This window comes from Drosophila arizonae, chromosome 5 (genome assembly GCF_054131065.1).
Source record: "Drosophila arizonae isolate 15081-1271.41 chromosome 5, UAZ_ARI_1.0, whole genome shotgun sequence".
Taxonomy (NCBI): Eukaryota; Metazoa; Arthropoda; class Insecta; order Diptera; family Drosophilidae; genus Drosophila; species Drosophila arizonae.
In genome coordinates this window covers 16,242,343-16,258,350 of record NC_142925.1, presented here as the reverse complement: position 1 = coordinate 16,258,350, position 16,008 = coordinate 16,242,343, and the positions used below count along the sequence as shown (strand labels likewise).

At 40.8% G+C, this 16,008-nt stretch overlaps 5 protein-coding genes across 6 annotated transcripts; 2 read left to right on the top strand and 3 right to left on the bottom strand.

Moving 5' to 3' along the window:
• The first annotated feature begins 28 nt into the window (after window positions 1-28).
• LOC108616481 (uncharacterized) lies at window positions 29-10,221 on the top strand. Of its 2 annotated transcripts, XM_018011697.2 has the most exons (11): window positions 29-196; window positions 3,756-4,223; window positions 5,549-5,693; window positions 5,763-5,889; window positions 5,978-6,104; window positions 6,167-6,828; window positions 7,071-7,391; window positions 7,455-7,559; window positions 7,626-8,335; window positions 8,399-8,591; window positions 8,659-10,221. In XM_018011697.2, exons 2-11 carry the CDS (start codon window positions 4,144-4,146, stop codon window positions 9,213-9,215), a joined length of 3,027 nt encoding a protein of 1,008 aa, XP_017867186.1. In that variant the 5' UTR covers window positions 29-196; window positions 3,756-4,143; the 3' UTR covers window positions 9,216-10,221. The 2 variants fall into 2 exon arrangements, with proteins under 2 accessions (XP_017867186.1, XP_017867185.1); XM_018011696.2 differs by having other exon boundaries at window positions 7,071-7,559.
• Window positions 10,222-10,627: 406 nt separating this feature from the next.
• Window positions 10,628-11,290, top strand: LOC108616490 (uncharacterized). The gene is made up of 2 exons (XM_018011709.2): window positions 10,628-10,760; window positions 10,812-11,290. Exons 1-2 carry the CDS (start codon window positions 10,688-10,690, stop codon window positions 11,096-11,098), a joined length of 360 nt encoding a protein of 119 aa, XP_017867198.1. The 5' UTR covers window positions 10,628-10,687; the 3' UTR covers window positions 11,099-11,290.
• Hmg-2 (High mobility group protein 2) lies at window positions 11,149-12,650 on the bottom strand. The gene is made up of 2 exons (XM_018011701.2): window positions 12,196-12,650; window positions 11,149-12,102 (listed from the first exon to the last, which is right to left on the bottom strand). The coding sequence occupies exons 1-2, from the start codon at window positions 12,648-12,650 to the stop codon at window positions 11,304-11,306; spliced, it is 1,254 nt and encodes a 417-aa protein (XP_017867190.1). The 3' UTR covers window positions 11,149-11,303.
• Window positions 12,651-13,313: 663 nt separating this feature from the next.
• On the bottom strand, window positions 13,314-15,838 carry LOC108616483 (X box binding protein 1). The gene is made up of 2 exons (XM_018011700.2): window positions 15,167-15,838; window positions 13,314-15,106 (listed from the first exon to the last, which is right to left on the bottom strand). The coding sequence occupies exon 2, from the start codon at window positions 14,621-14,623 to the stop codon at window positions 13,730-13,732; it is 894 nt and encodes a 297-aa protein (XP_017867189.2). The 5' UTR covers window positions 14,624-15,106; window positions 15,167-15,838; the 3' UTR covers window positions 13,314-13,729.
• On the bottom strand, window positions 14,685-15,432 carry LOC149268572 (uncharacterized). Its single transcript, XM_089470002.1, has 3 exons — window positions 15,167-15,432; window positions 14,732-15,106; window positions 14,685-14,688 (listed from the first exon to the last, which is right to left on the bottom strand). Exons 1-3 carry the CDS (start codon window positions 15,430-15,432, stop codon window positions 14,685-14,687), a joined length of 645 nt encoding a protein of 214 aa, XP_089326128.1.
• Window positions 15,839-16,008: the final 170 nt, after the last annotated feature.

The window sequence follows — 16,008 nt, the reverse complement described above, 5'->3', positions numbered from 1 at the left end:
TGTTAAGCAACATTTCTGTTTGGTATTTTTCATAAATAAAAAGTCTTTGCAGCTATATGTGTGTGTGCGCGTCATTTTAGAGCGTGAATTTTCGATTCGGTAAAAAAAAAACGTAAAAAAGCTAATCAATAATATTTATGAATGTTTTAAAAATTGATGCATTTGAAAAAGCACTAAAAATATATGCTCAAATTCGGTAATTAATTGTTTTAAGCTTCAAGCAACGCCGAACGACGTGCGAAAGAAAAATTTTGGTTTCTCTGTGCCAAAGAATTTACACATATGAGTGTATACGCATACACATACACACGTACGTGTGCATACACAAGTATATTTATGTAGATGTGAGGCTGTTGTAAGAAATGTGCAAAATTTTCTAAAACATCCAATATATAAATTGTGTTATAGTAACAGCGGAACACGTTAGCTACTCTATTTAATTGTCGATAATACAGTGGAAGCTGCAAAAGTCAGAGAGCTGCGCGCAGCCAATATACAGTCTTGTGAAACTGTATGCTAAATACAAAAAAAAAAAAGTAAATAAATAGAAAAACAAAAAATAAACATGTTTATGCATGTAGAATTTTGCATACATGTATTTATTAAAAATATAGACTTTCATACATGCATATATATGTATATAAAAGAGCGCGCGTGTATATTCAGAGTGTAAAATATGTACATTAATATGTCCGTGCATACATAGGGACCGCCGCCAACAAACCACACATACATGCGCAACACGCACACAGGCTGTTTCGATGTTTCGTGTTTCTGTTTGTGCGTGTGTGTGTGTGTGCTTGAATGTAATGCGAAAAAGCAACGTAACCGCTGACGACGTCGGCAGCTGGCTTCAGCATCTAGGAGCAGCATCCTTGTTTCTTTTCCTGTAAGCGCGCTCTCTTGTTGCTTTCAGTCTGCAGATGTGGATGTGGATGCTGTTCGACAGCAAACCCCCAATCTTTACCCCACCACCACCATCACCACCCCCAAAATAGCAGCCATAGACTCAGTTTCAACCGCAACAGTCGTAGTCGCAGTCCACATAGTCCCCGCTGTGTATTTTGATCAACTTTTCACTTTTCGATAAGCTATTGTTGTTGCTTCGACAGTTTTTAGTGCGGTGTACATATGTATATTTAATGCAAGCCATAAACAGATTACTATTATCAAATCGACACCGGTGTCAATGAAATATTAGTTACTCCCATACCTTCTAAAATGTTTCTGAAATATACGAAAAAAAAAAAAAAATAAATAAATAAATAAATAATAATCCAAATAATTTTTCACATTCGAATATGTTGTTAAAGTTTAAGTTCTTTAACAATTGTTTGGCTGTGGCAAAGTTATTGTTGTTGTTTTTAGGTATCGCAAAACAGCTGTACATTTGAGGCCCAGACAATTTGATCGCAACAGCTTCCTCTATATATCTACGTGTGTGTGTGTTTGACCAATTCTAGTTTAGAGTTTGAAAGTGCAGACAAACTAAACTAAGCATTCATCTGTTAGAATTCAGGACTTAACAGTGAAGTAACAGTATGTTAGGCATGCTCTCAGCAAAACAGACAGTCCACGTGTGTGCAATAAGCAGCTTACAGTTTATGATTAATATATCGAATATTTATTAAGTGTCAAAATCAACTTTCCTTGAAAATGTAATATTACTCATTTTTAATTCGACTAAACTTATTTGTCAATCGTATTCTTGATTATAACTATAGGCAATTGCTTAGCTGTCTGTCAATAGGTTTACCTTTCCTCCTCATACATCCATAGACTCATGCACACATACATGCATACTATGCAGGTGTGTATTTTAATGTGAAGCCAGACGTCATCAGTAAGCTTAGCTTCCGTTACCGTTGTTGTGTCAGTTTCATGCTCTTGTATGATGCGCTCCACTTTTGGATGCTATTTATAAACGCTTTTATATGTATGTATGCGTGTACTCAGCCCACACACTCACACACAGTCAAAACACATGCGCAAGAATGGATTCTCTGCTGGGAAACAGCTTCCTTAAAATCTGCATACATAGTTCCGCTTCCGTCCAAAATGTCTGTACATGTACACATGTACGTGTGTGTGTGTTTTCAGCGCAGTCGCAGTGTGGCTAGAATATAAAACGGATTGATGATGCCTGTGTGTTTGTGTAATTGCGTCTGTGTATGGGTCACACAATCATTCAACTTACCGGGCAGCATCCACATGTTGAGGCGCGTGCAATTCCCGCTTCATTCCTTTTCTCTCCATACACATACTCACACACATATAAAATTGAATTGAACTGTAGCTCGCACTCAAATCAGAATAAAATACACTTAGGCGAATTCCCCTAATATTGGAAATGAAGCTGCATCGTTAATGAACTGATACGCATATCAGCATGAAAATTCTTTTCTATAATCTTATCGTGGGAGACATTTTTTTGGTTGCCGCCTAAGTGAATCCACTTGAAATAATGAGCAGGAAGCAATTTAATTATTTTTGACTTGATACTCAGCTAAAAAAAAAAACCTTTCAAAATTAAAACCAAAGCAGATAAACTAGTAACAAAATTCAGTTAACTAAAAAAAAAGATTAGAAAGATAATTTACCGCTATGAAGGTTTACTTAGCGATGAATTTTAACGTTTCGATACACAATGCTACAATTAGGGTGAACCAAATAACATCTTAAAGAAGAAATTTCGAGACTTATCTATTCTTGGTTTGTGACGATCAATTCGTTGCTTTCATGCGTATATTTCATTTTTAGTTAGTAAATAGATTACTTTTTAAAATGTTTTATAAAAGAAAGGCTTTTATGGGCTTAAAGGCAATTTAAAAGAAAAAGGGCCACTCAACAATTAGCTGACGTCCTATTGTCAATGTGTGTATTTGACGATTTAATGCTGTTATTGTTTTGCTTGGCAGCTTGTTTGTATTTACGCTAATACACATGTATTGTTTATAAATTTGCATAAGCAGCAGCAGCAGCACATGATGACTTTTCATTTTCTTTTTTGATTTATTTTTATGATCAGTTGTTTCGCCCGTTGCGCTTTCAAGTTGAATGTCACCTGCTATGTTAAATTGGGAGGAGCCGTGCTTTAGTGTGAGGAGCAATTGTTCTGAATGCAAATACAAAGCAATAAAAATCGATATACGATTGCTAGCTTTTGCGGTTAACTTTTCTCATTTATCTCTCACACACATGCGATGCAGCTGATCCATATTAGAGGAGTTCGCAATCGTGCTTCCATTTCCTCTATTATTTTGTTTTATTTTTTGGTTGTTTTTAACGGCTAAATGTTAAATGCTGTGATTCGGGTATTGCTAAATGTGATTATTTTTCTATACTAAATAGGCTGACCGCATTTCAACACCAATTGCACGCCCACACTTGCACTTATGCAGCGTCAATAGCAACAAGAACAAAAACAATAATAACAATAGTACAAGCAGTCGCGGTCAACGCACAACAAAACGAAAGTGTTCTCAACCAAATAAAAATAGTTTTCGAATAAATAAATAAAAGCGTCTCATGCCAGCGTCGTTGACAGTTTTGTAGCCTAAAATGCAATGATACTATAAATGAATTAAATCACATAGCATATATGTACATATGTACAAACATACATAGTATGTATGTGTTTGCATACATACATTTGTATGCTTAAATAAAATGAAAAACACTTTAAAGTTTTTTTTTTTTATCTCCACTCTCTTGCTTATGTTTGTGTGTGTCCGTATGTGTGTATGTATTTGCAGTTAAGAACTGAAAGCCGGCTCAGCGGGAGGTAAATTTTGCGTACTCGTGAAATGTGAGGAAATGCCGCGCCGGCAGCTGCCATATCGATGTCGACAACTTCAACGCCAACAGCAGCAGAAGCAAAAGCAACCAATACTACAAGCAACAAAAAGTATCGCAACCCCCAGCAGCATAATTAAATAATTGCCAACAGATCGATCTCCATCTGATAAATTAAGTGTAAAGTGAAAGAGCGATTGAGTGAAGTGCGCCCGAACAATTAAATATTAACATTGGCAGGCAAATTCATAAAAAGAAGAAGGAAAGAATACAAAACACAATTAAACAAGTTCTTTAATCGAAATATTGCAACCAACCGAATAAGGCGATTTTCAACGTGCAGTAAAAATGAAGCGGCGCAATGCAGATTGTGGCAAATTACGTCGCCCAATGAAGCGGAACAAAATCACAGAGGGCATGTATGGCAGGTAAGTGCTCAAATACCACCAACACATCTTCTCTATTTACGTGTGTATATTACGTATGACGTATTAGAGATGAGCGCGCTTAACGATATGTTCAAAATAATACGAATGAAAATATGAGAACAAGAAAAAAAAGTAAATACACATAGTTACATTAAATGTGTACATTTATTTATTTTTATTATTATTATTTTTTTTTAGAAAATATTTAAGATAACTTTAAGCTTTGAAGCCTCTTTTACATGTATATAAATCTTGTACGTGAGCATTAATATTGCTTCAATTTCAACGCATAAATTATGACATTTGAATATCGTGCTCGTGTCACGCAAACCAAACATGAAGCGTGCCCAACTCTTATATGTACATATATGTATATACATATATATGTACGCATACATACATATCTATCCAGTTTATCGCGCTGATTCGCATACCGCACTGATCGCGTAATACATAATTCTAGATATGGTTGGTTCATAACAAAACTTGTATTAACCTGCGCAACGTCAAATTAATTTATAAAAAAGAAAATCAAATTTTTACTTTTATTATTTTGATAGAAAAATATTAATATATTGATTGAAAATAAATTATTGCATTGGAGTATGATTTAATGCAAATTATATTGTATTTGAAAAAAGAAAAGAAATCACATTCATATTAATTTTTATGCGTTACGATTTAACATTGATTAATAGCTTTGATATTGATAAATTAATTACAGAGTTATTAGAGTTCACATAAAATATATAATGCATTTTAGCAAGCTATATTATATTAAATAGAAAATAACAAACAAATCACATTAATTTATTTAGCATAGCTATAAAAATAAATAGAAATTTTTAGTCAGGGTCGGTTAATTGGCGGACATATCAGTTTGGCTAATTATAAGAAAGAGTTCTTAACTCTGCTTCTTCTTCTTATTTGGTGAATGCTCTGCTGAATGTCTCAATGCTGACAGAGTTCAGCACTCAGAGATTGTCACGTTGTTTCTGATTTTATTACGCATTTATTTGTTTGTTTACATTTTGATTTTGAATTTTATTGTTATTTATTTTTAAATACAACGATATACATATATACATGTTTATAGTCATATGTATGTGTGTTATTTTCGAAGTGATTGAGTTAGATAATTTATTCAGCGCTTGTTGTTTGATTGTGTTTGAAAGCTATAATTGAGCATAAAATTCGAATCCTAATCAAATTATTGATGAATCTATTAATCAAATATGGGCTAGATTGTTTTGATCATATATGTATAAAAGCTTAAAATTATAGCATCTCGTAATCATTTTAAATTTATATTTTAATTTTTTCAGCACAACTGTTCTATACATGAAATTTCTAATACTTTGGGCCATTGTGATGGTGGCCGACTTCATGTTTATGTTCCGATTTGAATTCCTCTGGCCATTCTGGCTGCTGCTGCGCTCCGTGCATGACTCCTTTAAGTACAAGGGCTTGGTAAATACACAATAAATTGTACAATAATAAATAGTATAATATATATTTCTTATACTTTTTGTGCTCCAGGCATTTTCTGTGCTATTCGTGTGCATTGCAATAACTTCGGATCTGGTGTGCTTGTTCTTCATACCCGTACATTGGCTGCTCTTTGCGGCCAGCACGTACGTCTGGGTGCAGTACGTCTGGCATACAGGTGCGTCTCATCATCATCATCATCATCGCATTAATAACAATAATAATAATATTTATTTATGATCTTTTTTCGCCTTATCTAATTGCAGATAAGGGCATCTGTTTGCCAACTATTATATTGTGGATGTTGTTTGTCTACCTGGAGGTGGGCATACGATGGAAAGACAGTCGTCATATGCCACATCTGGACCTATGCCGGCCGTTCGCCGCGCACTGGTGAGTGATCACAAATGGTTTGCCATGTTCCCACTCTAGAACTTATTCCTATTCTTCTTCAGCATTGGCTATCCAGTGGTTACGCTTGGCTTTGGCTTCAAAAGCTACGTGGGCTATCGTATGCGGCAGCGTAAACAGCGCGAGGTTGCTAAAGAGAATGAGTTCTATATGCAGCTGTTGCAGCAGGCACTGCCCGCCGAGGAGGCTACCGATGAGGCACAAATAGCGGGCGCGACAGCGGTAACTGTTGCCTCCAATGGAGCTGTGGTTGTACCCAATGGCACGGGCGGTGCGCCGGCAGCGCTCACCACATCGGCCTCGACCCAGGCCAATGGTGTTTTGGTAACTGCAACTCAAGCACAAAATCATCACGAGCATCATCACAGCGCTGGCAGTGGTGGCGGTGGCGGCGGCGGCGGAAGTGGCAGTGGCAGCGGCTCCGGCAGCAATGCTAGCAATAGCAATCATCATCATCATCACCATCACAACAACAATAATAATAATAACAACAACAACAGTAGCAGCAGCAGCAGCAACAATCATCACACCAAGGATAACACAACTAGCGAGAGCAGCACAGCGAGTGGGGCAACGGCATCGGCAGGAGCCGCTGGTGCTGCAGCCGCAACATCGTCCGCATCTTCGTCAGCGTCCACAAACACATCAGCCTCTGCGACAGCCAGGCAATCAAATTCAGCAGCATTAGCAGCAGCAACAACAACAGGTGCTGAGCATTAACTACTAGCATTAGATTATATTCAGCAAACAACATTCCCATAAAGTGTCCAACTTGCATGTGGTTAGAATTTTGTGTATGTAATCAGTAGCTATCGAAGCTTCGTAGTCTCCTGGCAACCACACGAAATTTTTATATATATTCATTCATATGAATCATTGTAACCATAAGCGATAAAAATCAATCATGTTTATGTAAATATGAAACTAAATGTGTAACTATATTTGCAGCAACCGCAAATGGTCATGTTGGCGGTGGCTCGCGCAATCATCGGCGTAGCATGGACAAGGACAAGCATCGCAACAAGAGCGATGCAGGCGACAATGAGCACAACAATGGCACGCGGCATGGCGGCAAAAATGGCAGCAGCAACAGTAATAGCAACAGCTATCAGCAAGTTGATGGCAATGCAACTACAAGTAATAACAGTAAGGAGAAGTCAGACTGGGATAGTGGCAATAGCAACTATCAACAACAACAACAACAACCGCAGCAACAGCAGCAGCAGCAGCAACAACAACAACAGCAACAGGGGGCAAAGGACAAACAGGGTGCATTGAACAAAAAGAAAACGCTTAATTCGAAGCAAATTGATATCGCCCCCTTGCTTGCAGACAAAAAGACGCACAATGCTGTCAGCAATGGCAATGTCCTGCAGTTCGAAACAGATGAGGCACCGATCGTGGAATCAGTGCCTCAGGTGGAGAAGGCGCCTAAAGGTAAGTGCTAAGCATTGGCTTACCCAATCTCTGATCTTGTAATCCAATATTCTTTTCGTTCCGCAGGCCGTCGAAATCGTGGTAAGAAGGATAATTCAGCCAAAGACAATCATAGCCAGCAGCTGGCGCAACAAAAGGAGGCAGCAGCAACTGCTGCACCTGCTGCCGCGGCAACTGCTGCCAGTAACAGTAACAACAACAACAGTAACAACAACAATAACAATGATGCCAGCTCCGTTTCGTCGTCGACCAGCTCGTCGTCGAGCAATGCCGCCGCTGCCGCCATCTCGCACATTGCCAGCAAAGTTGTATCGAAGATATGCGAAACATGTATTAAGCTGGAGGCAGATGTTAAGAAATATCGTGCCGAAATTAGCCACATGAAGCAAATCGAGAACGAGCTGCGCCAGAAACTGGACGTCAATCTGACCAGTAAATCCAGTTTGCAGGCCAAGCAGAAGGAGTGCGACGAGCTGGAGAAGCGCATACAGGAGCTGACCAATGCACGCCATGCCGACATGCTCAGTTTGCAGGCTGTGGAACGTCGCCTAAACGAGGAACGCCGCCAAAAGCAATCTCTTGACGCCCAGCTGGCCAATGAGAAAAAGGCACGCAAAGCTGCCGAGGAGAAGGCAGCACGGCCAGAGTGCAGCGCCCAGTGCAAGCAGCGTCGCCAGCAAATGGAGGAAGAGTTGAAACGCGTGCGCAACGAGCTCAAGCAGACCGAAGGCGCCATGCAGGTGGCCGTGGATCATGGCCGCAAATTCGAGCAGGAGGTGGGTGGAACAACAAATACCTAATTGGTTAAATATAATAATTAAACTCTATTCTGTTAACAGTATCACATGCTGGAACTGAAGGTGCAAAATCGCGAGTCCACGCAAGCGGATGCTGAGATGCTGATGAATGCGCTGGCTACCATGCAGGAGAAGAACACAACCCTGGAGAAGAATCTATCCGCAGAGACGAGAGTTAAGCTGGACTTGTTCTCGGCTCTGGGCGTGGCAAAGCGACGGCTAGAAATAGCTGACAGTATGTATAGCTAGGGGAATGGCAGAGGAACGCAAATGTGTAATGAACAAACTTTTTTGGGTTGCAGGTCAACGTCGGTCCAAGGAGGATGAGGTCATTGATCTCAAGGCCAAGATAGCCCAGCTGCTGGCTGTAATGCCGGACACGCTGTGCCTGAACACGGGGCCGCATGGTAGCGGAAGCATGCTGCGCATGAACGATACACCTCCGCTACAATCGGGCGGACCGGGCCCGTCCTCGCCCATGCTCAGCCTGGGCGTCGCGCAAGATTATCAACAGCATCAACATCAGCAACATCAACAGCACCAGCAGCACCAGCAGCATCAGCAGCTACAGCAGCAGCACCAACAACACCAGCAACAGCAGCATCAACAGCACCAGCAGCATCAACTCCAGCAACAGCAACAGGTTGTGCCCGTTTCACAGCAGCAGCAGCAACAGCAAATGGTGCCGGTCAGTGTGGCTGCAGCGCTGCATGTGGTGGCCGGCAATGTGGTCAACGGTGGTGGTGGCGGCGGTGGTCTCTCGACGCTGGATCCAAATGCCAGCGTCTATACGCCCAAAACCGGCAACATGATGGTGGTGCCGCCGGTGAATATGAATCCCAATGGTGCGGATGCCTGACGCCAGCAGCATCAACAGCACCAGCAGCACTCATCGACGTTATCGTCGGTGAGTGCATCATCCTCGCATCAGCTACTGAGACGACAAGTATGAGATTATTATAATTTATATGAAACGTAACTGCAAACAGCATCAACATCAGCATCTGCATCAGCATCAGCAACGGCATCCGATAGATTTGGACTAGAGTAGTCGATAGATGACAAACGGCAAGTGGCAAATGGAAGGCAGTTTGAATATGATATAATGAATGTCCGTACTCTAAGCATAAGCAGTTTCCTTTAACGAACCCCCCACACAACTACAACAGTATCACAACTCAATGTACACCCCATTATCAATTATCAATTTCCATAACTCAGAATTGTAGCCAAGATACATTTCGCAACGGCAGTTAGTTGATTGTTTTCTAAATTCCATGAATATTACCCAATTATATATGCTTTTATTTTTTGACCCATCTCAAAATGACCACAAATGTCATACAACTTAATTAAACTAGAATCCAAATATTTTTGGGATATATTTAAAACGAAATGAAATGGAAATTGTATTCCTAATGTTCGCAACCAGTTCCAGTTGTCAACTACCTTATTTAATCCACCCAAACTTCGCTCATGGAAAAACATTAACACAACACTCATTCACTCATACTCATTCATTCATTTACACTCATTTGGCAGACTCGTTGCGCGAGTTCTTGATTGATTTAAACACATTTAAGAAATAAGATGAGTAAACGCGAAAGATAAAGAAACACTAAAAATTAAAATATTAATTTGTAATTGAAAATGCGAACGAATAGATAGAAATGAAGAAAAGAAAGATCTGTTTACTACTTACTTTACGAAACGCTGTGAGAGTTGACCAACTTTTAGTGATGGCTTTTGGAATTTGGCGTGATTTATGCTTTTTAGCCAAATTGTATGCCCTCTTTCAATGGAATTTTTGAAGTCTGCGCCCTTGATTTATTATCTCATTAAATTATTTTTGTTATAAACTTTAATTGTACGCCTATTATGTAGAATTTAACTATTTTGAAAAACAAAACAAACAAAATACCAACAAATTTCTTTTTAAGTTTTAATTTATTTGTTGCTCTTCCTAAAACAAAAAGAAAAAATATAACAAAAAAAAAAAAAAAACAAACAAATAAAAAAGCAAGTTGAAAATGCTTGAATTTAAATGCGAAGAAAACGAAAAACGAGAACTATTTTGTTTAATAATAATAATAAAAAAATAAAAAAAACAAACAAAAAAAAACATATAAAGCTTGAAGCTAGTAAATATTTGTTTTTAATTTATGTTAGCTTTTTAGTTGATTTCTAATTTCTCTATTTTTAAGATCTCAATATATATGTATATATTTCTATCAACTGAGTAGCCCGCCGTGGATTAGCCTAAAAGTCAGTGTCAAGCCAAAGCAACTCCAGTCTAAAGTCAGACTAACGAATCCAGTTTCCATATTCAAAATGTTATACTATATGCTGCAGGCGGTTTCAACGGCCATTTTTGCCACATTTGCCACGCTATGGCTGATCGAAGGTAAGTAAGGCTTTGTCCCAGCCCACTCCAACTTGATAGTCCATTCCGCAGAGAGTCTGATCAACCTGATGATGTCCACGTTTCTGTTGGTGCTGCGCATTGCCTGCCATCCGCTGATGGTGTTGCCCACAATCTTTGGAGTCTACTATCTGATACGCAAGGTGTGGCTGCGACGCCGCCAGCTGGGCGATGGTGAGGCAATCCAATCCACGGGGCGGCGTCCCAGCTATCGCTCGCCACGAATCGGATCTTTCCGCAGCATGGGCAGCACATCGTCGCGCAGCAATGATAGCTGTGATTACGAAGACGACGAGATCCGTGGCTTGGAGAGATCGTAGCTTTGTTATAGGCTTAATTTTAGTTTGTTTCAAATTAATGAAGTGAAGTCTTTGGTTTGATTTACTAGATTTACTCTTACAAATGCAGACACAAACTACACTGACGCGAACGAACATATTTATATGTATGTGTATAAAATTGTACTTAAAACTAATACAGAGGCCTCCCCGCCTCGCTGAGTCCCGCCCCGATTCGTTGATGTTTTCATGGTTTCTGTAGGGATGACGTATCCATTTTGCACAATAGATCCGCCACCTTCAGCAGCATGGCATTGTTCTGCTGGTCGGAGGCAGTTGAGCTGCTGCTGATCATTTCGGCCAGGTGATGTATGTACTTATCCACGCTGTCCACGTTTAGTCCGCCGGGATGCACGGCTGGCAGCGTAACGCCACTCAGCGTCGCGACTAGTTTCTGCCGCAGATTCTTTGTATATGTAGCGAGACGTGCATTCTCCTCCTTCAGCTCAGACACTTCGGCCATGATTTTCGCATGTCCGGCCTTTGTGTTATCCACATGCTGTTCCAGCACGGCATTCTGCTGCTCCAGATCGGTTTTGGTCTTGCGCAGGGTGCGCAGCTCATTCTCTGTGCTGCGATTGTGCTCGATGAACTCGTTCGTGTAGATGGGTATTTCGCCTGCTATGCACGGACGCTGGGCCGCAGGGGCGCAGGAGTTGAGTGCGGGCGGAGTCGGTGTACGCTTCACTTGAGCTAGCGGTATATCATCCGGGTCCGGTGTTGGTGTACTCAGCTGCTGCTGCTGCTGCTGCTTGTTCACTCCTGCACTGTGCTTAACAATAGTTTTCTTTGCGCCAGCAGCAGCGGTGACTGTGGCACTGCTATTGGCTCCGTCAATGCCGCTGCCGCTGCTGCTGTTGCTGTTAGTTGCCTTCTCCTTGGGTGTGCTGGCATTTTTGTTATCGAATACCTTCTTTGCTTTGGCCAATTCGGTTGCCACTATTTCGGGATGCTCCTTCAGGAACTTGTGCATTTGTTCCTGATATCTGAAATTTTTAAAACATTGTATGAGTGATGGATGATATACATATTGTGTGAGAATGTGTATGTATTCAAATAACTTCTCGTATTCAATTTACAATGCCTTATCCTTGGCTGCAGCCTCCAGATATGGTGCCTTTCGTTCATCCGTCAGCTGGTGCCACTCCTCGCCAATCATTTTCGTGTGCTCCAAGGCGGTGCGATTTGGGTGCTCGCGGCGCAGCTGCTCCCTGCGATCATTCATGAATCTCACATACGAGTTCAGTGGCATTTTCGGTGCTCCAGCCACATTGATACGTCGTTGGGTGAGCTTCTTCAGCTCCGTGTCCAGATCGTTGCCAGTCACAGCATTTCGTGCTTTTCCTTTCTTTTTCTTTGTTACTTTGCCGGCGCCGACGACGCTGCCGCCGCCGGGTGAGATATTCAGATGGCTTTCATCTTCCGCATTTACTGATTTGGCAGGCATTGCAGCTGCTTGCCCTTCCCCTGTTGCATCTAAATTTTCTGCCACCTCCTGGTTTATTGCACTTTTGTTTTCTTCTTTGCTATCCATAATTTATCAATTTGCACTTATTTTTTATTCTTGTTTATATTTTATCGATAGTTATCCAACTGCAACTTTGCGCTTTGTTTACTTATGAGGTTTTTGTTTTGTGCAAGCGTTCTTTTGTAAATATTTACTTAATTTTTTTTGTTGGACAAAAATAAAAACAAATTGCAAACTGAGAGATTAATTTCTGCTCTCTTAGAATATCGCATATTTTGCTGTTATACGAAAAGTGTTATACAAGAACAGCTGTTGCCTCAAAGACAGGGGTGTGCAGCTTTTAATAATTTTCACATATATGAAGAAATATATATATTTAACTTTTATATGTCGTATGATCAACTATTTTATTTTAATTTAATTTATTGTGAATTGGCGTTTTAAATTCCTATGCATTTAAATACTTAGCTGTCATTTGCGTTACATTTCGGATACTGGCGCACTATGGCAACTCTGTGTTGACGCACTTCTACATTTACACAGTGACGTCATCAAAATGTGGCGCGATTTTGATTATCGGCTTATGAAAAAACTGCGTACTTTGGATAATCATATATAACCAGCAGAATATATAATACTATATAATATTATAATATATGGGCCAATAATCCATTCATATATGTGCATGTATAAATCCTATTCACAGATAATTTTCAAATAAAAATTCAATTCTTTCCGTTGTGGTTTTTTCTATATTTTGAATATTCATATACACTTGTGGTCTGCATGGTCTTGGATAATTGTTTGAGCACGATACAATTACAAAATATATAATTAGCCTACTTGAATAACAGGTGTTAAATATAAATAGAAACTTACAAACAAGCTTAGCATTTTATCAATATCGATGATAAATTCTGTACAATTTAAGCAGCTACAACTGCGAGTGTATACTATATATATTAAATTTGTATATATATGTGTAGATTACGAGCTAAAACTTAATAATGAAGGCGGCCAGCCACATATAAAATTCAACATAAATTAACAATGTTAAGAGAGATATAGGTAAAAAGAGAATTGGCTGATCGAATGGGATTTTCAATTTGAAAAATGAACAATTAAGCCTCTCATGTGAGTTGCAGTTAAATTAAACTGGGAAATAGTTCATCGAAATTACTTTCCCAGGGAAATTCGTCATCCTCGGTGTGCATCGGAATGTCACTATCCAAATGCGACAGAGTCGTCGACGCTGGGGAGCCAATCACCGACTCATAGCCATGATCCGATGTGGCCGAATGCATAGAGAGTGCAGGTGATTTGGCTAGCGGTGAGATGGCTTTGACCCGCGGACACAGGAACTGCTCAATGGGCTCGAAATTTAGATGGCTGGTCGCTTCATCGTCCGAATCATCGGTGGCGTTGATCACATTGAGGTAGACCTGTGAGGGCGACGTTGCTGGCAACGGGCACTTCATGATCGCATCTGTGGTGTTCTCATCGCCAGCAGTGACGCCCTCACCGTAGATTACCTCAACGGCCTCATTCACTGGCACTGCATCGCCGTCCATGACAATGGTGATGGAATTCGTCTTAGCATCGTATGTGCCATATACCGTATCCGGTGTGGCACTCTGCAGGAATGCAGCTGCTGAAATTGTCTTCGTTGTTGTTGTTGTTGGTATTGATGTTGCTGTTGCTTTCTTTTGTATGTTTCCATTTATCGTTGACACCTGCATAGGCAATCTGCTGGTGTTATTGATGTTGTTGATGTTGTCCATGTTGTGGGTGCTCGTAACGGGTTGCGCTTTGGTATGATCATTTAGGCCATCAGCTCTATGCCCGCCGGATTCCATGCACTCTGCTGCGGTCCCCACCATTGATCCAGGCAATCGCTCTGAGTCGCCTGCATCTTTGGCAGCAGCTTGGTGGCATGTGCCACCGCCTGCTTCCAGGTCTGCTGTGATATCTGCGAGGAGACTCTCGGCCAGCTCTTCAAGTCGTCGCGCATCGAACTCTTCGTCGTCGACGAGCAGCATGTCTTGTATAGAAGGCAGAGCGCCACAATTCTCCAAAGTGAGGCCGTTGTGTTGCTCTGCTTCAGCTGCTGTTGCAACATTCGTGATGTCATCAAGGCACGCGCTGACGACTGTGTGTCCACTTGTGTACCCTGCTGCAGAGGGTCAGCATTGGATGCTGCAGATCCAGTGAGTGTGGGCACACAGCCCTCAGCGCTTGCATTGATGTCAGCTATGTTGCTGTGGCTGCTGTTGTTGTTGTTGTTATTATAATTTTTGGCATGCTGCTTCATTTCGGCAAGTTCTTGACGCAACTCTTCCATTTCCGCGTCGAGCTTCTGATTCTTGGCCATCAGCGATTCGTTGATACTCTGTAGGCTCTCGCATTTGTTTTGCAATATTTCCGTTTTCTCAGTAAGTTCCTTGATTTCGAATTCCATTTCCTCCATGCGCGCCTTCTTCCTGTCGCGGCTGGTTTGCGCAGCTACGCGATTCTTTAGTTTCCTATAAGGTAGATGACACTTGAGTGAAGGTTTCTTTAATTGATATTTCTGTTTAACTTACTTTCTCTGCACCTTCTCCTCCCATGACAAATGATCTAGACGGCGCTTTTTGGCCTTTGTCGGCCCCGCCGGACTTGAAGCCATCGATGCGGGCTCCTCGTCCGCAACACTGTTCGATGAGGATGAATAGCCCGAGCTGGATGGCGACGACCCGCCCTTTAGCAGCACCGCAGTGGCTGACAAGGGTGCGGGTCGCAGCTTGGGCAATGTGTTTAAACTCAAATTAGAGCCAAGTGGCACACACTTGGACAGGAGCACTGGTGCCATAGTGTGTTTCTATTTTTTATTGTTGTTGTATGTGTTGTGGTTGCAATTAATAATTGATAGCAATGCAATATGAATTGCAAATTAAATTTTCATTTTTAATTGTAGCTCTAGATTGGGCGTGATATCTGTGCGAGCACTGAATTTTATCTGATTTGATACACCCGGAATTAATTCATTGGTAGCGTTGCTTTTACTTTTGCTGCTTCAGCTGCGCTTTTCGAATAAGTCGTCTGTTTGGATTTCTTCATTGCCCAGGTTTACTCAGCCCGATCTCACGTAATTTTCCTCAATCTACTTGCAATTCTGCGCACCCAAAACGTTTCGCAAAGATGTCGTGGACTTTTCTGAATGGGTTGTCGTAAAAAGCTGACGTGGCTATTTCTCGTTGGTTCGATGAAAAGAACGAGTTGAAAGAAGCAGAGATTGACAAACAAAATGTTATTTAACATAAGTCGTTAGCATTGACATGTTATGCTATTAACAGTAGCACTGCTCAAAAATGCGCACAAATAACTTTTAAACGTAATCAATTATATTTCTCTGTATTTATTTATATTTTTATTATTTCATTCTTTA